This window comes from Colletotrichum jinshuiense, chromosome 7 (assembly GCF_051148585.1).
Source record: "Colletotrichum jinshuiense chromosome 7, complete sequence".
Classification (NCBI taxonomy): domain Eukaryota; kingdom Fungi; phylum Ascomycota; class Sordariomycetes; order Glomerellales; family Glomerellaceae; genus Colletotrichum; species Colletotrichum jinshuiense.
Genome location: NC_139314.1, coordinates 699,995 through 726,187, shown reverse-complemented (window position 1 = coordinate 726,187; position 26,193 = coordinate 699,995). Strand labels below are relative to the sequence as shown.

Sequence of the window (26,193 nt, the reverse complement as noted above, 5' to 3'; positions counted from 1 at the left end):
GCAAAAAAAAAAGGGGACCGCCTCGGCCCCCGTCTGATATCTCGCTCGCTGTCGGCCCAAACCCAGTTCGTGTCTTCCCTCTCTTCCTTTCAACGGTGCCGCGGCCGCGGCCCGGTCCCATCTATATTATAGTTGTGTACACATGGTGCTGTCATCCCATCATGTCTCCAATAACCGCCCGTCGCCCGTCCGTCATTCCCCGCGAGCGCGGCCCCCACGTCCGGAATCGTCCCGTCCCGCCGCCCCTCACGGCTCGTGGTCGTCGATGACGTCCAGGTCGAAGTCCCGGATCCGCGGCGCCACGCTGTCCGTCTCGGACCCGTCGCGCGCCGACCGCCCGTGGCCGCCGCCGCGCGCACCCCGCCGGTCCACCATGTCGTCCAGCGCCAGGAACCCGCCGGACCCCGTGATGCCGTTGGGCATCGGCAGCGACTGCTCGTGGTGGTACGGCGCGTTGCCCCGCGCGTGCCCGCCGTCGCCGCCGAACGTGCCCGCGCTGCGCAGGCTGCCCGGCCCGCCGCCGCCGCCCGCCATGCCCTTGACGTTGTCCCGCGACTGCGCCCGCCGCATGTTGGTCCCGGCCCGGCTGGACGCCGGCGTGCGCACGCTGCTGCTCGCCGTGTCGCTCTCGCTGACCACGCTGTACGCCGAGCTGAAGGGCGGCGCCGACCCCGCCGAGTACACGGACCGCGTCCCGGGCGTCTGGTACCCGGACCCGCGCGACGTCGTCGACGCCGGCGCCCGGGGGTACCCGTTTCCGCCCATCCCGCCCATCCCGCCGATGCCGCCGATTCCCCCGCCAAACGGCCGCGCCAGGCCCTGCCCGTGGACGGGGCTCGTCCCGCCCGACCCGCCCGAGCTCTCGGCGCCGCTGTTGTTCGGCGTGCCCCACGTCTGCCGGACGACCCAGCAGTGCGACAGCTCGTGCGAGGCCTCGTCGGCGCCGCCGGAGCCCTTCCACGGCGGCACGCGCGTGCCGCGCAGCCGCGGCGACAGGTGGTAGGCGACGCCGTCGCGGTAGCGCGCGTTGGGCGCGTCGACCGAGACGCTCGCCAGCGTCTGCAGCACGCCGTAGATGAGCACCCAGCGGCCGCGGCGCGCCACGGCCGGGTCGACCTCGGTCAGGCCGTCGGCCTTTTCGAACTTGACGAAGGCGTCGATGAGGTCCGACTGCGTGAAGTCGGACCCCAGGATGTAGATGTTGGTGGCCTCGGTGTACGCCAGCTGCACGCGGCGCTCCAGCGCGCCGGCCCTGCCGCCGCCGTTGCCGCCGCCGTTCGCTCCCGAGCCGCCGCCCAGACCTCCGCCGGCGCCGGCGCCCGCCCCGCCCTTCTTCTTGAACATGGACGTCTCCTTGGCCGCCGGCGCCGGCGGGATCGACTCGGGCACCAGCGGGTACGGGTGCGGGATGTGCGGGAAGCGCAGCTTGTTGTCGTGCTCGACGAGCATGTCCGTCATGGGGATGTCGGCGTCGGCGTCGAAGCCCTTGTCCTTGTCGCTCTGCATCATCCACTTGCGGCCGGACCGCGCCTCGGACATGTCCCACACGATGTCGCGGTTGACGAGGTAGTCGTACAGCGCGCCGAAGTCGCGCTGCAGCGCCTGCGCGACGCTGCGCGTCAGCCACATGTCCTCGCCGTCGGCGTCGGCGCCGACCGGCGTGGCGGCGGGGGGCGGCGGCGGCCACGACCCGTGCGCGCGCAGGTAGTGCTCGAGGAGGAACTTCTGCAGGCGGTCGGCGGCGGCGCGGGCGGGCCCCGCGGCGCCCGCGGGCCACATGTCGGCGTACTGGAACTCGGCGAGGCGCTCCTCGGCGGCCTGCACGCGCAGCTGGGTCTCGAGGCAGGCGCGCTCGAGCAGGGCGCGGGTGATGGGGGTGAGCTGCGAGAAGTCGGCGCAGCCCTCGAGCTGGGCGTACAGGCCGGCGCAGTGCAGGAAGCTCTCGCGCCAGCCCTCCTCCCAGCGCACGGCGGGGCCCTCGGCCCACGCGAGCAGGCTGACGGCCGTCTCCGGGTCGTTGCGCACGTCGTCGATGCCGCGCGCCGACAGGTAGTTGAGGATCATGCCGACGTTGTCGGCGTCGGGCGGCATGTAGGCGTCGAGGCGCATGTGCAGGTCCGAGAGGGCCTGGTGCAGCGAGAGGCCGACGACGGAGGCGTGGTACAGCAGGGCGAAGACGTTGCGCGTCGTGATGTGGCTGCGCAGCTGCTCCGTCTTGGTCATGTTGGCCGGCGTCGGGAAGTACATCTCGTACGAGATCTGGCCGTCGGCGTCGCCGAGGTCCTCGGAGATGGGCGGCGTCGGCTGGCCGCCGGCGCCCCCGCGCATGTGCGGGCGCAGCATCGGCGGCGCGCCCTGGGGCGACGGCGGCATGTAGATGTCCTCCTCCGTGGTGCCCTCGCGGAGCAGGGTGATGAGGTAGCGCGACTCGGTGGCCTCGATGATGTGCGACGACAGGCGGAACGACGGGTTGGGCCGCGGGGCCTGGCCCTTGTGGCCGAAGAAGACGAGCACGTCGCCGTTGGGGTCCCAGAGCTCCGGGTCCTTGCGCAGCTTGTTCCACCGCTGCACGGGGCGGCCGGCGCCGATCCAGCGCTTGATGGGCGGCGTCGTCGGCACGGGCGGCAGCTTGGCGACGGGCGGCGGCGACAGCGGCAGGTCCATGTCCTGCTGCTGGTGCTGCTGATGCTGCTGGTGCTGCTGCTGGCGCATGTTGTGCATCTGCATCTGCTGCATCTGGAGCTGCATCTGCTTCTGGAGGGCCATCTGCTGCATGGCGTCCATGCTGAACTGCTCGTAGGTGTACTCGGGCTCGACGGGCGACATGGCGCCGCCGCCGCCCTGGCTGTGGCTCGGGCGCACGGTGGCGACGGACTCGGGGCGGAAGTCGGGCTCCTTGTCCTTGCGCTTGAAGGTGAAGGTCTTTGCCAGGCCGCGCCTCACGTCCTCGCTCTTCTTGTCGAGGCGGCTGCGCAGCCCAGACTTCTCGATGCCCGACACGTCCTCGGTCTTGATGGTGGGCCTCCGGGCGCGGGCGTAGGCGAAGTCGTCGAGGGGCCCGGCGCTGCCGTCGCGGCGGCCGTCGGCGCTGCTGCCGCTGCCGCTGGCGATGCTGGGGGTGCCGGGCTTGACGTCGCGCGGCGGCTCCGAGAACTTGAGGAAGCGGGCGTTGGTGGTGCCGACGCCGGTGCCGACGGGCAGCGAGGCGCCGGCCTGCGGCAGCGGGAACTCGGGGATCACGAAGTCGTCATATTCGGCCCCGATGGCGCCGCCCGTGTTCGACCTGGCGCGCGCCTTTTCCTTTTCCGTCTGCGTGATCTTCTTGCGCACGTAGGCGCTCCTGCCCGACATGTCGGCGGACGGGACTGGAGACGGACGACGATGCGAGGCTCACTGGGGTGTGTGTGTGTGTATGGTGGTGGTGATGGTGGTGTTGGTGGTGGGGGGAGGGGGGGAGCCCTTGCGCGGCGCGCTCGGAGGGCGGGGTGACCCAGGGTCGGGGGCCAGTCGGTACGGAGCCGGGAGTCGAGCAGCCGGTGGGCGAGGGTCGGTGCTGTTGTCGAGGTCGAGGTCGAGGTCGAGGTCGAGGTCGAGATCGAGGGTGACGACGGTGAAGCGGTGCGTCGTCAGACGGATCTTGAGGATATTTTAGCTTCAAGGATCAAACGAAGAAAGTAACACAAGGTCGGGAGTGAGTCGAGGGGAGCGAAGTGCGAGTGAGAGCCACGGCCTCGGCGCGCACGAGGGCACGGGGAGATTAGATAAGATATACAAAGGGGAGAGGGAGAGGGAAAAATAAAATAAAAATAAAAAACATAGAAATGCAAAAAAGGGTAAAGGGTAAAAGGCAAAAGGCAAAGGACCCCTGGAAATGCGCGGTGCGGTACGTATTCGAATCGGGCAATTGGAGAGAATTGGAGAAGAATGGAATGGCGCGCCGATAAGAACGAAGGACGACGGAGGCCGCTGGGCCAATGGCGGCGGCAGACACGGGGCGCGCGGTGGAGTTTGGCGGGGAGCTGGGGGGGTGGCAGCCGGGGGCCAATGGCCAGACGCTGTGCGTCGAGGGGCCGCCCGTTGCAGCGTCTCGTGCGTCTGGTGCGCCCGCTGGGATGGACGGATGCGGCCGTGGCGGGGGGAGGGGGAGGGAATGCTCGGGCTCGGGACTCGAGTTGGGGGGGAGAGTGGAAGGCAGAGAGAGAGAGAGAGAGAGTTTGTGTTTGTGTGTGTGTGTGTGTGTGTGTGCGTGTGTGAAAATAGTGAAAGAAAGAAACAAAGAATGAAAGAAGTAATGAAACCCAGTCACACAGCCAAACAATGAAAACCACGAAACCACGAAACAATGAACCGCAACATGAGACCGTAGCGTGACGGGATGGGGTGAGAGAGGGCTTGACGAGAGTGGGTGGGTGAGTGAGTGGGTGAGTGAATAAGTGAGACCCTACCTGTGAAACGGTCCGTCTCTCAAGGGATGATGAGGTTGGTTGTTTAAGATGCTTTGCTTTCCAGCCGGTGGTGAGGTGAGGTGATGTGAGGTGAGAGGTGCAGTTGTGGCGGCGGGCGAGTGAGAGCCCAGGTCGCGTGCTCGTTCTCGGCAGATGGGAGATGCGTCTCTTCGTACGTACGGGACGGATGGCCAGATGGAGGAATAGATGGACGAGTGGATGGACGGGTGTACGTATGTATGATGTATTTACATTTACGTATGGCTACACAGAGCGTGTTCGGCACTTCGTTTTTCGCGCCGCGGTCGGGGCACCGGTCAGGATCGTCCCTGAAGCATTCGTCCACGAAAATATATGAGAAGCCGTCTCGACAGCGCCCGTCTGGATGCGACTATCAATCGGCCGGCTCGGTGGGAGGCGGGAAAAACGGGCGTCGTTGGGGGCCCTGGCTCGCTGGCTGTGTCTTGTCGAGTCCGCGCGCTCGTTCGTTCAGACTCGTCCGCCCTGCGAATAACAGACAAACGACAACGAAGGAAGGGTAGGGGGAGGGGGAGGAAGAGGAAGAGGACGAGGGAGCGAGAAAACAACGACGGAAGAAACAGAATCCAGGACCAAAGAAGCTCGTGAAAGAAAAGAGGACTGGGACCCGGGGCGGGCGGCGCGTGGTGGGACATCTCCCCCAGATATCTTGTTCGGCTCGCCTGAGCAACGCCCATCCATATCCATTCATCCATCCATTCACCCATGGGCTTGCTGCTGGCCCTTCCCTTTCGCCTTGCAATCCCTACTCGACAGGGCATCCGCCTACCGCCGTCCATCAATGTCCACCGTGCCGCCGTGCATCATCCGCATGCCCATACAGACGGCGCTATCCAATGTCTACCATACTACACCCTGCCCGGGGGAGGAGACGGCTGCTTTCTTTTCGAGCAATCATGGCTTGGGTCGCGGGCCCTCTCTCTCCACCAGCCAGCACCGCTTCTGCCTTGTACATGGTAGACGTGGTAGCGTACCATGGTCGTCGTCGAACTCTCTGCCCCCCTCTGGTGGGCCCCCCGTCGAGCCCCGGGTGCCTCCGCCGCTTCTTTGCCTCCGCGAGGGGCCCATTTGCATCGACGTTGCATTGCATTGCATCGCGTCGACGAGCCTGAATGTGTAAAGCGCACAGAGGCCGCCCCAGCCCGCCGAGCCCCGCCCACGGCGCAACGCCAACCGCCCAAGAAACCGTTGCCTCCTCCCCCTCGGTGCAGCAGTCTCTATGCTAATTAGTGCGGTGTGCTAATGTAGCGTGCTGGTGCAGTGCAATGTACGGATACTGCACAGCTAGTTGCTTCAGACGAGGTGAGCCGAATGCTATCGAGCCGTGTCTTCATCGACGCTGATAGGGACGACCGGCTGCCCTGTTAGCAAGGGGGGCCCTGGCAGCGCCGGGGGGTGCCAGGACCACAGCACAGAGCAGGCAGCCCGGGGTTGCAGTGGGATCGATTATGTCTTGCTGACCACGGCTGATTGAGCTGCTTGGCTGGGTTGATATGACATGTTAAATTGGCGAGGGGAAACTCTCAGAGTTGCGCGGCGCGCCGATGGCCTCTCGCGCTCCCATTTGACTTTGTTGGCGTCGTGTTTTCTTTTTCGAATCGGGCACCAACCTGCCGCGCAGTAAATTGCCTGACAACCTCGTCCAGGAACAGGAACAGGAACAGGAAACTTGGGGTGCGCGTTGACTGGCATTACCCCGTCCTGCGCCGAGCAACCATCTCCATCGAGTAACCCCGAAGAAGGCCAAGAAGGCGGAGAAGAAGCAGAACAAGATCAAGAAAGTCAATGATATCGCCCTCTCACATACACACACATACACACACTCTTTCTCGCCCTGGACTTGGCCAATGCCCCCTCCCTTCCCTCGCCCCGAATGGCGGTGCAGTCCTTCCATCCGGGGGCTTCCATCGCTGCTACCTTGCCTGCCTCAATGTTCCGAGCCTGGATCAATATCCCAAGGCTTTGGGTCGTATCCTCAGGGACCGACTCGCCGAGGATGCAACAATGCAACGCCCGCCGAGGGCCCCCCGGTCGTCTGCTGCCGCATTGGGCTGTTGGATGGCCATGGTGCTGTACTCTGGAACTCTGTACACGAGCAGCCCAGGCCCCCTACGGTCGGATTGCACATCCCAATGAGCAGGTGGTCGGAGAAACAACGCCCAGGAGCGCCGCCGGTCGGCGTGCGAACGGCCGGGCCGGGGGGGTAAGGGGAGACGGAGAGCCGCGAGAACATCATAATCTCTCTCTGGCCCACGAACAGAAGAACCGGGGGCTCTGTCTCTGTTCTTGTCTCGTCTCTGCGCCTCATTTCCTCCTGTCCCAAACTCCCGAGTCTCTCCCCCTCCCCTCCCCCATCATCCATGCCATCATTTCACTATTGACCGTTGGACGACAACGACGAAAAAAACAAGTCCTTATCAGCATCAGCAGCCTAGGGCGGACGGCCCCTTGCATCCGCACTAATGCGGCCGTCATCTTTCCCAACGTCCCGGGGGGGGCCTGGTCCATCCACCGTCCGTCCCCAAAAGAGTCCTGCAGAGCGCCCCGGCGAGCCCCCCAAAAAATCTCCAAAAAAGAAAGATGATGTGCCCTGTCCTGTGCTGCCCTGCCCTGCCCAGCCCTGCCGGTTGTCTCCCCCCTTTCCCCCCCATCGTCACTCACGCTCAACTTCCTGAAGGGCGTCCAAGCAACGCCGGGTGGTGGGAATTAATGCCCGAACGAACGGCCGGCCGGCCGTCCGTCATCTCGGCGTCGAAATTTCCACTGCATCGCTTCTATGCCTCCATCCAGAAGCTGCCCAATTCTTGCGTCAGCTCTTTCCCCCTCTCATCTTCCCCTACCCCTTTGTCTGTCTGGTCTGTCTGTCTGTCTGTCTGTCCGTCCGTCTGTATGCATGTGTGTTGGCTTCGTCAACTGCCTGGAACGAACCTGGACGACGCACGACGCACGACGGAAAACCCTGCCATTGCCATGCGCAGTGCATGCATCCAATCCATGGGCCCTGGAGAGTTGGCCACTGTGATTCTGATATACGTCAGGGGGGGGAACACATGCAGGCCCGTCCGCTAGTGTGGACAGCCCAACTATGTATGGGTGGACTGTGCTTGGACCCGACGACGGGTATGGGACGGACGACGCATCAGCTCGAGGGGCGATTGATATCGCTTGCTTGCTAGCCCGCGGTCTTTCTTTCGTCCCTTGGATATTGGGAGCTTCCAGAGCTGGCCTTCCGGAAGCCTGGGCACGCCACCTCCTTCGCCTCAGCTCCGAGGAGGGATCCCACCGCGAGCTGCCTTTTCCCGCGAGAAGCCGGCCACAGGGGAGAGGTGCGGGACTAGAGCCGGACCGACGGTCCCAAAGAGGCACTTTCGACGTTGATAGTCTCGGGCGGGAGATATGGGGGGGCAGTGGTGGCAGTGGTGGCAGCAAGCATTTTTGATGAAGAACACAGGCTCACCTACGCGGTATAATTTCGGGGAACTTGGCGGCCGCCGTCGTTCGTGATTCTCCCCAAGGCAGAAAACCCGCTGAAAGCTTACAGTCCCCCACACTCGTTGTCAAGGGGTCCTTGGAATGGGCCCCCCCGACCCTTCCCTACCCTTCCCCATCCTGTCAGCCGTCAAATGTGTCGTGCCCGAATGCCGTGCCTCTTTTTTCTTTCGTGCGTTTGTGTCCTCATTCCCATCCATCCCTGACGGCGGTGAGGAGCAGCTGAATGGTGGCACGTGAAAAAAATAGGGGGACATGGCTGGGGGGACGCGAAACCTAGTCAATCCTTCCAGCGCCCCTCGCGCCGCGGCGACGGGCGCAACGTGTCGGAGGATTCGAGAAAGATGTGACTTGCTTCGGCCACGAGAGAGGAGCAGGGACGGACCCAGGGCCTCGAAGGATCACCGAGCCAAATCGCAAGGAAGGCGGTGCGAGGGAGATCGGGTTCGCGGAATGCCATCAAGTGGCCAGATTGTCCTGGTATTACTCCCGATATTATGCTTCACGCCACTAACCACTACTGTACATTGCGACCGTACACTACCACACACTGCGACCACAATCGTCGCGGGGAGGAGTCGAGCACGGCCAGAGTTCCTCTCCCAGTTGCATCCCGCGCGTTGCAGACGATGCGATGGGGGTGACATCGCCTCCTCCAGCGCGCCGCCGGTGAGGAACGCAGCGCAGGCGAGGTCGCCGACGAGGTTGCCGATGAGGTTGCGAGCCCTGCTCCCGTCAGCTCATCAAGATAAGGTCGAAGGATCCGCGAACGCCCTGGGCCGGGGGTTTGACCACTTTTCGTAACGTAATGGATCCAGAGCGCCGGGCCTTCGCTTCTCTCCCCTTTCCCCCCCTCCCCTACCCTCTCCCCTCCCCTCCCATTCGGCCCTCGACCAGCACGCTGTGGTGAGTGGTGGGTGGCGGGTGGTCAGTGTGGTCTTGGTGTGCGACCGCCAACGACCACCACCAACACCGCCGCCCCGCGCCCATCCACGTTCTGGCAGTGCCCATCCTCATTTCCAGGCGTTCCCCAAAAAACACCCTCATGCCGATCGCCGACAAGCCACATGGCCGCCCGTCATTAAATGACAGAAACAGACCCTGTGTCTCAACCTCGAACCCCATAAGTGAACCCGGCTTGCTGGGGCGCAACCCGGGGAAATATCGAAAGCCTAGCAGCCCGTCACCACCGTCTCTCATCATCTCCTGTGAAACCCACCAGCTTTCGTTTGTGGCTCTTTGAGACTGGCACATGCCGATCGATCGAGTCTCGCCCGCCCGTAGCCAGTCGAGGGGGCACAACAGCAAAAAACAAAACAAAAGAACCCTCCCCCTCCAGACACAAATGTAGAAAAGGAATGCGACGACGCACAGAGACGACGCGGCCACTACGGTGCTAACCAACAGCACCCCCGGGGCTCAACCTCATCTCGCCTCCTCTGCTGTCATGCACTCCGCATCACACTCCTGCGACACTTTGTATGCCCTCGCCTGCAGCTTCCGGGCACCTTGCGGGCGCTCTGCCAGTGCCCTAGACAAGGGACCAGACGAGCCAGCAGGGGGCCGACATGATACCAGACACCCGCAAACGGAAGCTCCCAATTGATGGCGTTCGGATTGCCCCCAATCTCGATTGACGTGCCGTCCGGAGGGGAGAGGGGGGAGAGGCAGAATTTTTTTATTCGCTCTAGGCTTCATGTCCAACCTTTGCAATCGACTTCCTCGGATGTCACGGACGAGATGAGATGTGAATGCACCGCGGCCGAAGCCACAATGCAATGCGTGGCGATCCTCGTGTGGCGCATCGGGCGTTCTGGCCAAGCCCGGTAATCGCGCCGAAAAGTGATCCTCTATTCAGCCACAATGCACGCCGGATGCACCGGGGGTTCGGCATCGGTCTGGATCACCCGGACCCATGCTGGGCCACCCGATAGGCCCACTGTCTCGGTAGATCGGACGCCGCAATCTCGGCAGAAACTCGGCGGCATATCTCCGAGAATATGGGTCTAGCCGAGAGTCGGTCCTGGGCTGGAGGGTCCGTCTCGGTGGGGGCGCGAGCAACTCCGGGCCCGCACGCGGCGCCGAATATGGTCTCCGCTCGCCGCTCCGAGCACAGTGTCGGAACACGGGCGAAGGGGGCCCTGCCGCCCTACTATGTTGCACCCAGGGTCATCCCCTTTCGTACAACACCCATGCGGGTTCCACGCAATGCCCACTCTCACGTCCACATTCGCCCACTCATCCCCGATGCTATTTCCCGATATTCCGAGGTCCATGGCCAGATCCGGTAACCAAACGCGAAGTGACCCTGGCGGTCAGTATGGCCCCATCCACGACCACTATCGCATCACGCTGGCGATACTGTCACGGGCTCTCCTTAACTTCGAGGCGCTCTGCAGTCAAGCTCTCTCGTTGGGCCTTTTCGACTTTTCCCAAGCATCCGTCTTTGGGGATGGTCTATGCGCATTGGATAAACACACAGACACACAGTCACACGTGAATTTACGCGCACCAACTGCGTCAAAACAAAACCAGCTCACCCGCCGCCTCCTGAGTCAGGGCCAGTCTGCGGAGAGAGTGCGGTGACGGGAAAACTCTCCCCTGCCTGGCCCGTGTTGGGCCCGGGGTTCTTTCTGCCCGTCACTGTCGCCGTCCCCACCGAATAACGTGCGCGACAATGCCGCATTTTGTTTCCCTTCTTGCCCACTCGAGCCACCGCTGATCGCGGTGATCGCGTTGATCCGGACTGCCCTGCCGAACAACAGGAGGAAACCCCCACCAACGAGAACCATTTCTACTCTCTGCGAGAAGCTTAAATTTTGGCAATGGTTGGGACGCGGCACACGAGATGTCAGGGTGAACGAAAAAGAGCCCGGCGAGTCTGCGACAGTTCAGCCCCTTTTTCAGGGCCGGACCCTCCCCCTGGGGGCTCCAGATGCGATGACACGCCGACGGCAAAAGTCCTGCCCACCACCCCTGCTCTTTTCTCGCCGTGTGCCTGGCGATGGCGAAAGGACCCCTGCCGGGTGGAGTTTTGGTTTTGGCGAGAAGGCTGCGGACTGCCCCCTCGACGAAGGGAGAGAGAGACGGATTCTTGGAAGAGTTTCAACTTACAGCCCGTCCATCCCGTCTAATTTCCATGGGCCGAATTTCTCCTCGTGATTTGAGCGCTTGCGCCCTGCGCAAACGAGCTGGCAGTTCTTGGTAGGGTACGGCCACGCGCTCGCCAAGTCGGCATCTGGGATACGACGCTGCCATGAAAAGCCAATACGCAGACTGGTTATTCGTACTCTACAAACTGGACGGCAAAGGGGGCAGCTAAATGAAGACGGGGCCATGTTTGAACGGCATCCTTTGGCAGGAATCGCGGGGGAATTCTGCCTTGCTCTCATGCACAGCGCCTGCGGCGTTTGCCAAGCTGCATACATGGCACGGCACTCAGGAACGAACCCCAACTTTTTTTTTCCCTCCTTCTCCCGGCAGTACGTTCCCCTCTCCCCCCAATCCCGAGCGTTTGAGAGGCCGCGCGCTGCGTGCACAACCGCAGCCAAGTGTGCTGCCATTCATGCCTGGGCCCCTCTCATGCGCACCTTTCGGACGACAAGAACTCGCTTTCCTTTCCCTATCCGGCTGCTCCGTCCTCCTGCTGCCCACTAGGCGGTTCCTCTTCCACTTATCTCCTCTCTGTAGCGTGTGTTCCGTACGCTCGGTTTCGCCTTCATGTCATCCTCCCCACAGACGGCGGCACTCACGGCAGTCTGCCCCCCTGGGATTGTCGTGTTGGGTCGTCGTGATGTTGGGTCGTCCATGTTACGCGGTGGTCCAAACAATTTGGCCCCCTCGCCCGTCCCGTAATTGCTTATTTGCCGAACATCCAGCTTTCTCTGAAGTTTGATCAGCGGCAGCCCGCTCGAGGCACGCCTGGGCATGCACGATCGGACGACTGCGACGCCCTCGAACCCCGGCCTTCATCTCAGTGATGGAGTCCTGCCCGGCGGCTGCTCCATCTATATTAACCTTCTTCCATCACCGCGCAGGCCTGCACCATACAGCCTGGGCAATTTCCGCCAATAAGGGCCGGCGGTGGATAGTCGGGCAAGGTCCCTCGCGCTTGCTGCCCCTTCGCCGGCCAACCTGGCAAGCTCCGTGATGGAGTCCTCGGCTGATGAGCTTGTCGTTTCTTCTGGTGCCTTGTCATGTCGGCTATCTCCCGCCCCGTCACGGCTTGCCATTCTATCCGTATATGTAATGTGATATTCCCGCCGCCATCGACTAAGCTTATTCCGTTCCCCTTTCCTCTTGGCTTGCCAGTCACTCCTTTTGAACTACCACCACAACCGACCTTTACTCTCGTTTTTTTATTCGTGGCCGGTTCTACGTCCTTCGTCACCATGCGTTTCGGTTCCGTCTTCTCGCTCGCAGCTGCGCTGCTGAGCGCCACCGTCCAGGCCTACGGCAACCCCGGCGCCTGCTCCGGTCAGTGCTGGAGTCACGACCCCTCCGTCGTCCGTCGCGATGACGGCACCTACTTCCGCTTCGAGACCGGCAGCAAGATCGGTATCTGGAAGGCCCCCGACCTGGTCGGCCCCTGGACCTACCAGGGCGCCGCTCTGCCTTCCGGTAGCAAGATCAACCTCAAGGGCAATGACGATCTCTGGGTATGCATACGTCTTGTGTTTCATGCTTCTTTATTCGGCCTCGGCCTTTATCGTCATTGGATGAACTCGGCTGCCGCCAACATCACCATTACTACCACCCCGTGTGAAAACAACCCTTGACAACCGTCCATCCATCCATCCATTCGCTGTAACACATGCTGACTATACCGTCTTCACCCCCTGCAGGCTCCCGATGTGAACAAGGTCGGCAGCCAGTACATCATGTACTACACCGTCTCGTCCTTCGGCGGCCAGAACTCGGCCATCGGCTACGCGACCTCGACCACCATGGAGTTCGGCTCCTGGACCGACCACGGCGCCACCGGGGTCGCTTCCAAGGCCGGCAGCCGCTACAACGCCATCGACGCCCAGCTCGTCAAGTCCGGCAGCACCTACTACCTCAACTTCGGCTCCTTCTGGGAGAACATCTTCCAGGTGCCCCTGAACTCGGCCGCCACCAAGGCCAACGGAAACCCCTACAACGTCATCTTCAACGGCACCGCCCCCCAGCCCGTCGAGGGCCCCTTCATCTACGAGCGCAGCGGCACCTACTGGGCCTTCTTCAGCTCCGGCTCCTGCTGCGGCCTCGACGCCAACCGCCCCACCCCCGGCAACGAGTACAAGATCTACGTCTGCCGCGCCACCTCCGTCAAGGGCCCTTACACCGACAAGAGCGGCAAGAGCTGCACCGCCGGCGGCGGCACCCTCCTCCTCGCCAGCCACGGCAAGATCTACGCCCCCGGTGGCCAGGGTGTCTTGGCTGACCCCAAGCGCGGTGCCGTCCTCTACTACCACTACAGTATGTTAACTTGCCTTTTTTCATTCTGTTCCCCTCGCGGAATAAATTGAAGCAAAACGTCCCATATATTCGGTCTGCTGACAGCCATTTTAGTGAACACCGACATTGGCTACGCCGACTCCCAGACCCAGTTTGGCTGGAACACCATCTCCTGGTCTGGCGGCTGGCCCTCTGTCTAAAGTCGTGACGATGACGACGTCGATGACGGCATCCTTTGACGAAGGATTGGTGTGATATACTTCTTGTGGATATTATATTCTAGTACATACTACCCAGGGGCTGATATACCCCCTCGTCCACCCCCCGATAAATTGCAATATTTTTCAATATCGGGCACGAACTGCTTCCTCACACGCGGGGTCCCACCCGAACTGTCGCATCATGCTGCCCTCCCCCCCCCCCTCTCCTCGTTTTGCTGTCGGTTTTGGCCTGTGTGATGTAGAGGGCGGCGTGGCCCATGCCACCCCTCCTCCTGGCCGTTGTTTCAGCAGACACCTCCAATATTTCCCTCCCGGGTAGTACCCACCAGCGAGCTGCTGCGCACGTGGGTCTGTGGACGCGGGGGGTTTCCGCTGGTCCTGGCGGGGCCTCATGTGTTTAATTAGAGTGTGTTCCAACGTCGTTTCTCCTCCCATCGCGCGAGATGGGATGTTTCGTCGGATGAGAACGCTGTCCATTGGTGTTTTGCGAAGAAGTCGTCTATTGGCGAGTCGAATGATGATTGTTTCGAACCTTTGTGGGACAGTCTACTGACCCTGTTTCTCTCCATGCCCCAATTCTAAACGCTGGTGTTGTGGAAGGGAACAATTGAACCGGTGGCCCTTCTAACTTGACGAAGACTTCAGGTTGCGAGTCTGAATGATATCCTTTGCTACTGATGTTTGTGTACGAGTCTGGGTTCGACAAGGGAGTTTGACGTCTCGATTGTCGGTCAAGATTACAAACTATGGACAATTCGACACTCGAGACATGTCACCTCCGACAGAGCTTCTATTTGCTAAACCCGTCAATTCAACAGCTCACTTCAAACAGGCATCTTGTTCATAATAAAGCACCGGTGCATTAACTAATTACTCTCTTCATAGTCTCCGACTCCAACAATACGGTCTCTCGCGAAATCGTAGCGCTCAGCCAGAAGGGACCACTACTAGTGCCACCTTGATATTCCGTCCCGAAAACGACACAAATAAGAAAGAAAACCAGAATCCCAAATTATCAAGTCATCCCCATTAGCGGGTGCCAAAATGCACCGTCCGTCCGCGAGCGGCACCGCCGGCCGCAACCGCCGGCGCTCTTCTCGCGCTGGAAGCTAGCCAGATTATGCGGCCTTCTTGTCGCCCTCACGACCTCCGTCGGGGCCACGAGGACCGCCGGGACCGCCGGGAGGGTAGGGGTAGCCCGGAGCGCCAGGGACACCGGGAGCGCCGGGGAAGCCAGGGCGAGGCGGGGGACCACCCGCAGGGGGGAACGGCTGCGGGAAGGGGGCCGGGAAGGGATAGCCGGGAGCCTGGGGCGGGTATCCGGGGCCGCCGGGTGGTGGGGGAGGCGGGCGTCTATCGCCGTCGCCGCCGCGACCGCCGCCGCGACCGCCTTCACGGTAGCACAGGTCGTTACGGTCACCTCCACGGTCACCTCCACGGTCGCCTCCACGGTCGCCTCCACGGCCATCACCGTTGCCTCCACGGTCACCACCGTCGCCTCCACGGCCACCACTGTCGCCTCCATTGGGATCATCGCGGGCAGCCTTGCGATCGCCGTTGCGGTCGCCGTTGCGGTCGCCGCCGTTGCGGTCACCGCCATTGCGGTCGCCGTCACGGTCGCCGCGGGCGCAGCATAGTCTTCCATTCCTATCGCGACCGAGGTCCTCGTCGCGACAGTCGCGAAGATCACCATCACGGTCACCGCCACGGTCGCCGCCACGGTCGCCGCCACGGTCGCCGCCGTTACGGTCGCCATCGCCGTCGCCCTTCTTGCGGTCACTATCGCCGTTGGGCGGGGCGGGAACTGGCGGGGCAGCGGCCGGAGGTGCCTGTCTAGCCACCAGGGCTGGCTGGCTCAGAGCGCTTTGAGAATGTCAGTGTAAGGCTCTCGGTGAGGTTGCGTTTCTGGCGTACGTACCTTTGCTCGCGGGAGTCCAGGTTGGACGGGGCACCGTTGGCGCCCATGGTGGCCGCGACCATGATGATGAGGGACTTTGAGAAACGCATCTTGAAGGCGAAACTCTGTACGCTCGGGGGGAATTAGTGCAGCTTGAGCTGTCTGGTATCGATTAAGGATTGGGAGGGTTGGCCCAGGAAGGCGCTTGATGTTGGCTGCTTGCTGGGGGAAAGAGACTTGTTGACTGATGAGTGTGGATTGGGAGTAAAACAGGAGGGAGAAGGCCGGAGAAGGGACTCTTTATATACTTGATTTCTACTATTCTGATCGTGAACCAGTTACATGCCCTCCTCTTCTTCTCCCCCCCTCCTTGCCATGTTTCTGCTTGAATCACATCATTCCGCCCCCCCTTCTCCAACAGTTCATCAACCAAATTGATAGCAGTAGGATGTTTTTGTGCTGGTACAAGTATGACATGCTGCCCGCATTCGTAAAATGTAACTTTTGCAAGCCTCCCTAACCAAAAGGGCGACAGCTGCTATGCACTCCAGTGAAGGCCTGGACCAGCAGTTGGCACCGCCGCCCACCCTAGCTGCCTGGCGAGGACAATAATGAGGCCGTAGTAGAAACCAATGCAAACACTTGCAAGGTATCAAAAGCATTCCGTCTGATATCTGGGAGCCTTAACCCTCGGGAGCCCCTCCCTGTAGGTGGAGGGCGGAGAGCCCCGTTCTTCCTAGTCTGTTTCGCGGCCCGATGCCCGGACTGGGATGTCCGTTGCTTGTCCTTGGCGATTCTCCGAACCCCGGCTTCTCAAACTTATGGGTTGATACGAATGACATGAGGATCGATCGTGCCTCGAGCTATGACCTCTAACCTGCCAGGGGATCTCGCGCGCCATAACTACCGGAGAATTGTCGATTTAACGGAGGAGATGCGTGCCACCTTTCATCTCGTTCGTGTGCATCAGCCAACCTGCGGAAATCCCCACCGATGACATGATGTCTGGGCATGGAACTCTCTGAACCAAATCGGCATTTGTGTATTTGATTCGCAGACCAATGTCGTGACCAGGTAACTACCTTGCGACGTCATTCCAGATGTCAGCTGCCATCCCTCGGCCCCATGGTCTTCTCCACTAGTTTTCTCCAACCATTGCGAACACCACCATCATGATGCTTCTGCCAAACAGGGTCATGCCACCCTCAAACCATGAAGGAAACAGTTCTAGGTAGGTAAGAAAGGAAACTCATCCCTTGAACTGATCCAAACAGGTTGAAGCAGGTCGCTTAGTCTGAAGAATGATTGGTGGCCTCGTTTAACGCCAGAGGGGCAAAATAATGCTTGCATATCGACGAACCATATACTTCCGCTCGGGAGCTTCAAAATCGCCACATGTTCATGCACGACGAATATCTCTAGCATCGCAAGACCGTGTTTTCAAACGGTGGCCAACCTTCCATAGTTGTGGCCAAACTCTGCCTCTGTGGGGGATTCACATGGCATCCGAACTGTCCGCCATGCAAAAAGGAGAAGACATCTAGGGCTGTTTCCGATGCCTCAGAAACAAACTCTTTTCCAGATCCCTGGTATTGTCGGCGTTGTATTGTTACATTGCGGCCACCCCAGACTTGTTTGAAGGCCAGTATAAGCGCTTTTTCCATCCGTGGTTTCCTAGCTAGTTTTTTAGGCCAAGTTAGCCAAAGTTAATTACGTTACAAAGTACCGCAAGGAAGCACGAAATTTAGGCCTAGCATGATCGAGAGGTTGAGATGCTGATCCGTACAAGCTCCGGTGTAGCCGCGTACAGTACTTCGTCGGACACGTTTGCCGAGCTGACAAGTGCCGAAGAACACAATAACCAGAAATTACTACTATGGGTCAAGAAATAAAGTTCTCTGGTACCTCCCACATAGTTTCAAAATGGACTTAAGACTCAAGGGTTGTGGTTTAGCCCTTACAGCTTACGCTGGATTTTTGACAGCATTGGCTAATTGTGTCTTGGCTTCGTTGTGAACCTGTGGCTGAATTATTATCAAGCCATGTTTTGGAGCAATCATCCTGCTGAGAGCCCATTGAGGTTCAAAGTACCGTCCATATTTCGTCGTCATCCTCGCCTGTGGTCAACATCAGACGTTTTACCTTTCGCGACACGCCGGAGTTCCCCAGTAGAAGGTAGTCATCATACCCGCTTTCAATTTAGGTCCATGCCCAAAAATGACTTCAAGCCTCCCCAACGGCTAAGCATCCAGCTTGGAACGTGAAAATGATTATCTAATAGCGGACCGTAAATGGATATGGTCCGTTTATTCAATAATGCCCCAGAGTGTGCAGTTTCTGGCTACGTTTCGTCTGGAGGTTGAAGCTTTCTAGCCGCCAATTCCTATTGGACCCGGAAACAGTGCACGCATTTGAGTTTTAAAGCGGGATAATACTTGCAGAGAAACGTTGTTCGTTCGCTTTGACCATCCGCCTCACTCTCCTCGCGCTCAGCTCAATGCAAATATCAGTATATTTTAACTATTGGGCACTTCAACTTCAGCTCATCGTTTGCGTTCACAGACTATGGCGGTAACTTGCATCGCTCCGCACAGGGCCTGGCCGCTTGGCAATCGACCTGGGCATAAACAATGATGTGAATAGATGGCATTAGGTTGCATTTTATTTTTCTCGTCTTCTTTCCAAAGAGGGAAAGGCCAACCTCATCACGGCAACAGAAGTGAACTTTATTCCTTCCCGGCAAAGTCCGGTCAGTACAATCTTTGGTGAATAGCCGCGTCAAGAGTGCAAATGTATACATATCGCCCGCCAAATGGAAGTGCACGAAGATAACTTGTTCAAGATAGCAAAGCACCAGAGCCTCCGACGGAAAACCGCGGACAATTTTTGAGTTTTTGAGCATGAATACTTAGAAGTTATTATACTTTCAGGACACTATCATGCAATATGCATCAGAGCCGTCGAGGCAATCCCCTAAGACAGTGTATGTGGCAACAGATAGCGTCAGTATCGAAGGTAGCCCCGGCAGATTTTTTAACTCATGTAAATTATGGCAGTGCTAAAGTCCTTCTTTGAGAGACTGGCGAAGTTCTATTGTGCTGGCTGTTGGAGAGTTACGGCACTGCTCAAGGAGTACTGAAATGAGCGAATACCCGATGGCAGCAAACCAATATGCCATGAATCTGAAAAAGAAAAGACCGCTATGGTACTTATCAAGTGCCTTACGGTTGGTACGGCGCGCATGAGAGGGCCCGTCAGGTCCGTCATGTACCGCTGCCCGACACCAAAGGATCAGTAGCACGCAGCGAAATGTTTGGAGCGTTGGTACATTGAGGACAGAAAGCGTGTGGTTCATCGGATTCATCGCTCATATCGATCATTGAGAGTTCGTTCGGAACTCGCGTCAGGTTTTTGAACGTTATTCCACCATTCTTAATCCAAGTTCAGGCTGAACATATTTGGCTGCACTGAACTGAAGACCGGAGACACTATTGATAGAGTCATACGCGAACGAGATCGGCGGTCGAGATATTTTCGCCAACATTGGGGGTGCTAGGCTAGCTGCTGCTAGCATAGGTAAAGAGATATTTTGATCCTGGCCTTCCGGAATCATGTTAGCAATCTTGTCCACTGAGTGGCGGTGGACTTGAACCCAGAAAGCTTGTGAGATAGAGAGAAAATGACGTTTCAGACGCCTGTTTGACTGAAATATTCCCATATAATCACTCCGGATAACAGCTTGCGTGCCTGCGAACTGAAATAGAACCTGGCCAACCTAATAATAGCCCATCAGCAGTGAGCGTCTGTTCATCACTGACTGTGATGAGATTGTAATGGTGTTCTGAGCACGACCGGACTACTAATCGTCATATCGTCACAGAGCGTTAGCTTTCCAAGCGTCACTATCAATGTACAAGTAACCCCCCCTCCATATGGATGAGATCAAGCTTATTGGAAGGCAATGTGATTTGCGGAGCAGATCGGTATGTAGCTTTACAAGAACCATAAAATTCCGAACCACAAAGGATCTCTCGCAGCCCGGGTAGTAATATTCGTAGAACACGTCCATATCTTTGGTAAATGCCGTCTGAATCCAAGGTGGAAATATCTATAGCCCCTCGATGTTGAAAATTGGGACAAAAAATCATCCGAAGACTTGAACGCGATTGTCAAGTCTCAAAAAGACAAATTGGTAGCCATATGGCCCATAAAAAGACTCTTGGGTTCGTTTCTAACGTCTGGGGATTTATTTGTACTTGAAAACAAGTCGGAAGGAGCTCTTCCTTGTTTCCCAACCCCTTTTTATTCAGTGTAAGGCTATTAAAGATACATGAACGGACTAAAAAGGACCACATCCCACAACATTATTTTTGACAAAGTGGATGTCACTGACCTAGCTTTGCCATCTGAGAAAGTGACGGCGGCAGGATAAAATGGCCGGACCTTTCCCAAGCGTGGCAAAGTAAGTTATCCATTATGATAATACAAGAGAAAAGTGCTAGGGTTGCTATGGAGTGGTCACATGGTCATTTTCTGTCACATTCAATTTCATGGTTGTGGCATGTAAGACGGGGCATAGCCACATGCGGTTTCAGCATCGGGGTATAGATTACCAAGGTACGTGAGCCAGCCACTATGATGAAGAGCCGGAACAGCCTGGAGAGCAAAGGGGTGGTTTCAGGGATGGTTGGTATAGAAGTTCTTGTTACAACATAGCAAATAGTAGTCCCACATATAGTCGTTTGAGAGTACGCATCCGATGGTTGCGACTGGGATTGGACAGCACCCTCCCCAAGGGTTCCTCAGCACATCCTTGATGAAAGACATAGAGCCAATCAGAAATTCAACTTGACTCGTGGTAGGAACCAAATTCGTGTGGATTGGATTGGTTGGCCCTAGTCATTCAGAAATAGCGGCTGAAGATGAATCAACTCTATTTCATCCGGCCACGGCTGAGAACGCAAGCCCAGAGTGCTGGATGGGACATCCTTAATTCTGCATTGTATATTTTATGCTCCTGGATCAAAACACTTAAGTTAGCTTTCAATGTGTCACTGATGCATGCTGGTTGAGACCAGTCTCGGGTAGAAGTTGCATGGCAAGACACGTTGTCAACCTTATTTTACATTTCTTGATGCTCCAATAGTACTTTTTGATTGGTTGCGAGATCCATGAAACTACCTCGAACGTAAAGCCATATCTTTCCTTGAGGCTAGGGTTGCCAGTAGGATCATCTCCACCTCTGCTATGTCTCTGCATGTGGCTATCATTGGCCCTGAAAATGCTGGTATGACTGCGGCTGCTGTTATTTGGCGGACATGCATTATCACTGTTCTCGAACAAAACAATATAGCAAAAATTTCGGTTGGATATGGAATTACGCCGTGAAAGTCCCCCAATCCATAGGCATATCTGTCGGTCATGAAGCATGACGATGGCATGAACCCCGCGTTCATTACATATTCTTGCCAAAACTTCCATTATATCAACTTTTCAAAGATTTCCCTCCTCTGCACGAAAGCTTCCTGCAGTAAGCCCTACTTGCAAGCCCCAGTTCCTGTTTGAAACCTTAAGGAATGCAGGTATGTCCAGGAGATCCAGGTATGAGAGTTACGAGTTCATAAGCCCTTGCCAACGTATCTGCGCGGCCGTACCGTGCTTATCAGAGACGCAGCTCATGGCATGGCCTTTTTCAGGGCCAGGGTGCTGCGCAAGCTATTGAGGATGCCAGAGGCCCCAAACATCTCTCAGTGACAACAATGTCTCGAGATGGTTTTCCATCTGTCTTCAGATGACAGGGTCAAGTTTGGCGTCCGCAAGCTTCGCAAGTGCAGTTCAACACACGCTTAGCCAGCCAGAAGCTTGACGAGGCTGAATCATGGAGCAAACATGGAGTTTATTTGGACCTATTCCGGCATCAATTCCGAGATGTGCATAGAGTATCAATCCTTTATGCTAGTCGAAATTGATCACAAAATAGAACAGAAATTCGTACTAGAAGCGGCAGTCCATGAAGCAGCTAGATACACGGAGCTTTCGCATTGTAAATTGATTGTTATACATCCCAAAAATTACAAGCTTGGTAAAAAAGAAAAAGGAAAATTAAGTGGAAAAAGGTGAACCTAAAAGATCCGTGTGGAGTGAGAAGTGCCACATGAAATATTTAGACACTTCGAACAGATACAGCTGCAAGACACAAAAGATTCAAGATATACAAAGTCCAGTTCAATTTGTTGAGCGAAGAACTAACAATCTGAATAATATACAAGTCCAAGCCAAGTTATGCAACGCTGGAGCTTTGCTAACTAGCCGACCTAACCAAACAAAAACACCGCTTCTCTTACAATCTATGCCGTCCAACTAGATATACATTCGAAGAATTTGGTTTCCCAATTGAGAGGCAACACCGGGTTTACTCTGGGCGATTCAAGTGCCCGTTCGGTTCAATGTTATCCAACCTCTTTGTGATGTTACGCGCCAAGTGAATGAGCTGTCTGAGTTGGAAGTCTGAGTCGTTCGTGCCATTGTTGAGCTGTGCACCAACAAGACCAATGGTCTTGCACATGCTTATCAAAGTCTCGCGCGCCAGCTTGGAGGCGGTTTCAGGTGATGGCTGGCGGTATTGCCCGCGCGGCTCGTCATCCGTAGTAAATGACTCCGGCTCGCGGAGGACGGTGAGAATGGATGGGATACCGGTAATGGTAGGGCTTGCGGGGTCCCTCTGAGGACGGGCCGGAGTGGTAGGGCTCTCTGACATGTTGGAGGAGGAGTAGGAGTAGGTTGAGGGTACGAAGATTTTTTTGGTGGCTGTTTTCTTGGGGGATCTATTCATGTTATGTTAGCGGGGCCTAAACACACGAGCCCGACTTTGGAGTTCTTACTTGGGACCTTGGGAAAATCGGAATTGCATTTGTGTTGAGGTAGATTGTTGTGTAGCTAAGAAGGAGGAGTGATGAGGTTCAAGTTTTTTTCGTTCATCACAAGCGCGAGATGGCGATACAATAAATAAGAAAACGGTTTGCGGGGAACGTTGATCACGAGATCAAGCTCTGCTCAGAGTTTCGCGTCTGTCTCCTCATCAAACATCATCTGATGTTGAAGACGCTCTTTCCGCCTGCAGCCGCCATAGCGACGGCCGCTTTCCCCACGATTAAGGTTTTGAGCGTTTATGACAAAGCTCCATGCCCGTTATCAGAAACAGTTAGACGCATGATAGAACTATATGCCGTGGTATGATTTGCGAGTACGTGTCAGTTCCTAGCGGCCGCAAGCGTAGTGGTCTCATGGTTCATCTTGCAAGCTTCGTGCACCTGTGATACTCTAAAAGACCCCTATCCTCGCCCAACGTGGCTTAATGTGGCACAGTGTCTTGGCGGACCGACGCGGCCGCTGTGTGGCAAGCTAAGCCCTTCAGCCGACGAGGGGATCGCGGTAAGTGAGAGCTTCCTGCTCCAATGTGAACGGACTGCGGGGAGCCGACGGACATGGAGTATCCCCGGCAAGCAGGCGTCCAGACCTGCCGGCGTCAGGTGGAGTCAGAGGACGGTGCTCGGCCCTCAGATCTCGGCTGGCGAGTTCTAAGCCTCGGGTTGATCTACGTCATTGCGCCCGCCGTACGTAAGCGTCTCGTTCCCAATTCAAATCTACAGGCGGTCACATGGGAATCTGTTCATGCTCGGTGCACGGACTTATGGCCGGCCGATTCAATCTACCTAGATTTCTTATTTCCTGTCCTAAGTTAAAGCGGAACGTGGAGTTGAGGATGGGGTAGGTTTTCACAAAACTCGAGATGGCAGTCTTGGCGACTCGTGGTTCACTAGAGGCGCGTTTTCACACATCAATATGCAAACGCCTTGGTACTGCAAAATGCATTGCTTGTTTTTTTCTTCCTCCCAAGCCCTTCGATAACCGTAAAGTCAAATATGTGGGTAATGGATCTGTGTTGCTACTTTACATGGAGTCTGAAGTGTTGACACTGATGAGTGTAGCGAATTAATAACAAACGCAGCTTTAGGATCAACAGTAGTAGTTTAACAGGCTGCGTAGTCATTGGTGCAAAGGGGTTCAGCTATGACCAGACCAACATGAAGCTGTCTATCCTCAACACGAAGATCCCGCGTAAAAGACTGTGCGCTTTATAGGGGCTACCTACTGTAATTTTCAGGGCGGAAGGTACCTGAATGCAATATATTTCGCGCACTCTCTGTCTCGACTCATTGGACAGTGCGCGGCGTGGAACGTTAATTGGAGAAAAAGTTTATGGGCAATTCGGTGACCTTAAAAGTCCGGGGGTTAGCGTCACTGAGGTAATCAACAATTACTATCAATTCCTGATGAGTTATCTTGACATGCATCAATCAACTATTGCCGGGCCGAGAGATGTAATGGCGGGTGATTAAAGAGTGGGCACTCTTGAGAGCTGAGGTAAGGATTGGAGCGGGAACATCTTATTTCGACCGACACCAAGTCAATTAGGAGGTGGCAGTACAGAGTACAGAGAGAGTCGCATTGTGCACGCAGTGTTTCGCGCGACACTGTCGCGTTGCCAAAGAGGAATAGCCATAAATACTAGCGCGATGCATGGGTTGTGAGCACATTCCACAGTGGTGCCAAGTATCCTTGGATGCCAAGACTTTAAGTCGTTGACGCTCATCTCCCACTCCAGCTGAGAACTTCTCGCTTTCGTTTTTTTCAACCCTCGTCTCGGTTTCTCCATCTCACATCATCCCGTCCTGATTAGAAACTCATAGCCTTTTCCCCATTGACACCTATAGCAACTCCATCTCAACTCAAAACAGTCGATTGGAGGAAGCCGATCTCGGGATGGCGGACAACCACGGAGCCCGGTCATCGCCAGCAAATGGCAACGGTGGCACGGGGCATAGCCACGAATCAACCCCGCTTCTCCCGACCGCCGCGTTCCGCACCGCTCACCAATCCATCTCGAGTCGCATTGCTCACGAGGGCGAGAGCGGAAGAAGCGGATTTCACATCCGCCACTTCCTGATCGTGCTATGGCGCAGCTCCTGCACTGCCTCCATGTTGGTCAACGTGCTCTGGCCGATCGTACCAGTCGCCATCGTCCTGCAGTTCTTCCCCGGGCTGTATCTATGGAAGTTTGCGACCGCCTACGTGGCCGTCGTGCCCTCTGCGAATCTCCTAGGCTTCGCGGGACAGGAGTTTGCCCGGAAGATGCCCAAGGTGGCTGGCATCCTGATCGAGACGACGTTTGGGTCCATTGTTGAGATCATTCTCTTCGTCGTGCTGATAACGAAGCATGAAACGTCACCTTCCGAAGAAAATGGCGATGAAGGAAACCTTATCCCCATCATCCAAGCCGCAATACTCGGCAGTATCCTGACCAACCTGCTCTTGTGTCTCGGCCTGTGCTTCTTCTTTGGTGGAATTCGCCACGCCAGCCAAAAGTTCCACGCCATCGTCTCCGAGGTTGGCACCGGACTCCTCCTGGTCGCGGCCTTCGGGCTTCTCATCCCGAGCGCCTTCTACTCTGCTCTCAAGTCCGAGACCGTCCCAGAATTCCCTGGTCTACGTGTGATGCACGAAAGGTTCACCGAGGGCACCCTTCATGCTGACGTCTTGCGTATCAGCCAGGCAACCTCAATTGCTCTGATTGTTGCTTTTTTCCTGTACATCTGGTATCAGGCGAGCAGCCAACACAGCATCTTTGACGAAGTCATCGAAACGGATGAGCATCGCGATGCGGATCGTGAGGCGGACATGGAAAAGCCCAAGTTCACCTTGACCGAAACCGCAGTTGCTCTCGTTATTTCACTGGTGCTTGTAACGCTTCTTCTGATTTTCTTGGTTCAACAGATCGAGCATGTTGTGCACAGTGGAGTTCCAGACCAGTTCCTGGGTTTGATCTTACTCCCTCTCGTGGAAAAAGCTGCTGAGCATTTGACCGCCATTGATGAGGCCTGGGGTAAGTAAATTCGTCTTAAACTCTTTTGCATCTTTGTTCCAGATGTAACACATCTAACTTGCACTTTCTGGCAGATGGAGTCATCAATGTGGCCCTGTACCACTGTCTGGCACCTTCAATTCAGACCGCCCTCTTCAATGGCCCGCTAGTGGTCCTTGTTGGTTGGGCGCTAGGGAAACCCATGGATCTCAACTTTGAGATATTCATGATCGCCCTGCTTGTTCTCTCAATCCTCGTTGTCGGAAATTTCCTCCGAGATGGGGAGTCGAACTGGCTCGAGGGGGCACTGCTCGTGGTAGGTCACTTCTGTGTTGACTCTGTGTGCCATAAGCTTCGCGGTTGCTAATCCTCACAGGTTGTATACGCAATCATTGCCATTGCTTGTTGGTACTATCCGAATCCGGACGTGGCTACTTCCAACAGCTTGGAGGGCTCGGACATAGTCAATGTTACAATGAGTGTCGACACACTTCGGCAACTACAGAAGATTTTGAGTGCAAACCTGGCGCTTTAAACCAACTACACCACACTTTAGCCGTCATCCCATATGAGCTTGATCACATTTACGCTCCGGTGGTGTTGATGTTTATGCTGCGCTTCTGGAGGGGGCCGTGCTGACCATAGATATCGTAGGACAGCTATTAGGCCAGAGATTGAAAAATACTCCTTCGTATATGTCTCTCTTGGCGGATCCATTGGTGTGTTTCTCTGAGTCTAATGGAG

At 56.8% G+C, this 26,193-nt stretch overlaps 5 protein-coding genes across 5 annotated transcripts; 2 read left to right on the top strand and 3 right to left on the bottom strand.

The window, feature by feature from the left end:
- Positions 1–246: 246 nt before the first annotated feature.
- EsH8_VII_000176 (uncharacterized protein) lies at positions 247–3,351 on the bottom strand (the record flags this gene model as incomplete). The annotated part of the gene is made up of 1 exon (XM_083270309.1): positions 247–3,351. One exon carries the CDS (start codon positions 3,349–3,351, stop codon positions 247–249), a length of 3,105 nt encoding a protein of 1,034 aa, XP_083127866.1.
- Positions 3,352–12,364: 9,013 nt separating this feature from the next.
- Positions 12,365–13,609, top strand: EsH8_VII_000175 (uncharacterized protein; the record flags this gene model as incomplete). The annotated part of the gene is made up of 3 exons (XM_083270308.1): positions 12,365–12,631; positions 12,818–13,430; positions 13,524–13,609. 3 exons carry the CDS (start codon positions 12,365–12,367, stop codon positions 13,607–13,609), a joined length of 966 nt encoding a protein of 321 aa, XP_083127865.1.
- A 1,139-nt stretch (positions 13,610–14,748) lies between these two features.
- On the bottom strand, positions 14,749–15,637 carry EsH8_VII_000174 (uncharacterized protein; the record flags this gene model as incomplete). The annotated part of the gene is made up of 2 exons (XM_083270307.1): positions 14,749–15,493; positions 15,549–15,637. The coding sequence occupies 2 exons, from the start codon at positions 15,635–15,637 to the stop codon at positions 14,749–14,751; spliced, it is 834 nt and encodes a 277-aa protein (XP_083127864.1).
- A 6,302-nt stretch (positions 15,638–21,939) lies between these two features.
- EsH8_VII_000173 (uncharacterized protein) lies at positions 21,940–22,437 on the bottom strand (the record flags this gene model as incomplete). The annotated part of the gene is made up of 2 exons (XM_083270306.1): positions 21,940–22,351; positions 22,409–22,437. The coding sequence occupies 2 exons, from the start codon at positions 22,435–22,437 to the stop codon at positions 21,940–21,942; spliced, it is 441 nt and encodes a 146-aa protein (XP_083127863.1).
- Positions 22,438–24,350: 1,913 nt separating this feature from the next.
- Positions 24,351–25,984, top strand: EsH8_VII_000172 (uncharacterized protein; the record flags this gene model as incomplete). Its single annotated transcript, XM_083270305.1, has 3 exons — positions 24,351–25,470; positions 25,545–25,765; positions 25,826–25,984. 3 exons carry the CDS (start codon positions 24,351–24,353, stop codon positions 25,982–25,984), a joined length of 1,500 nt encoding a protein of 499 aa, XP_083127862.1.
- Positions 25,985–26,193: the final 209 nt, after the last annotated feature.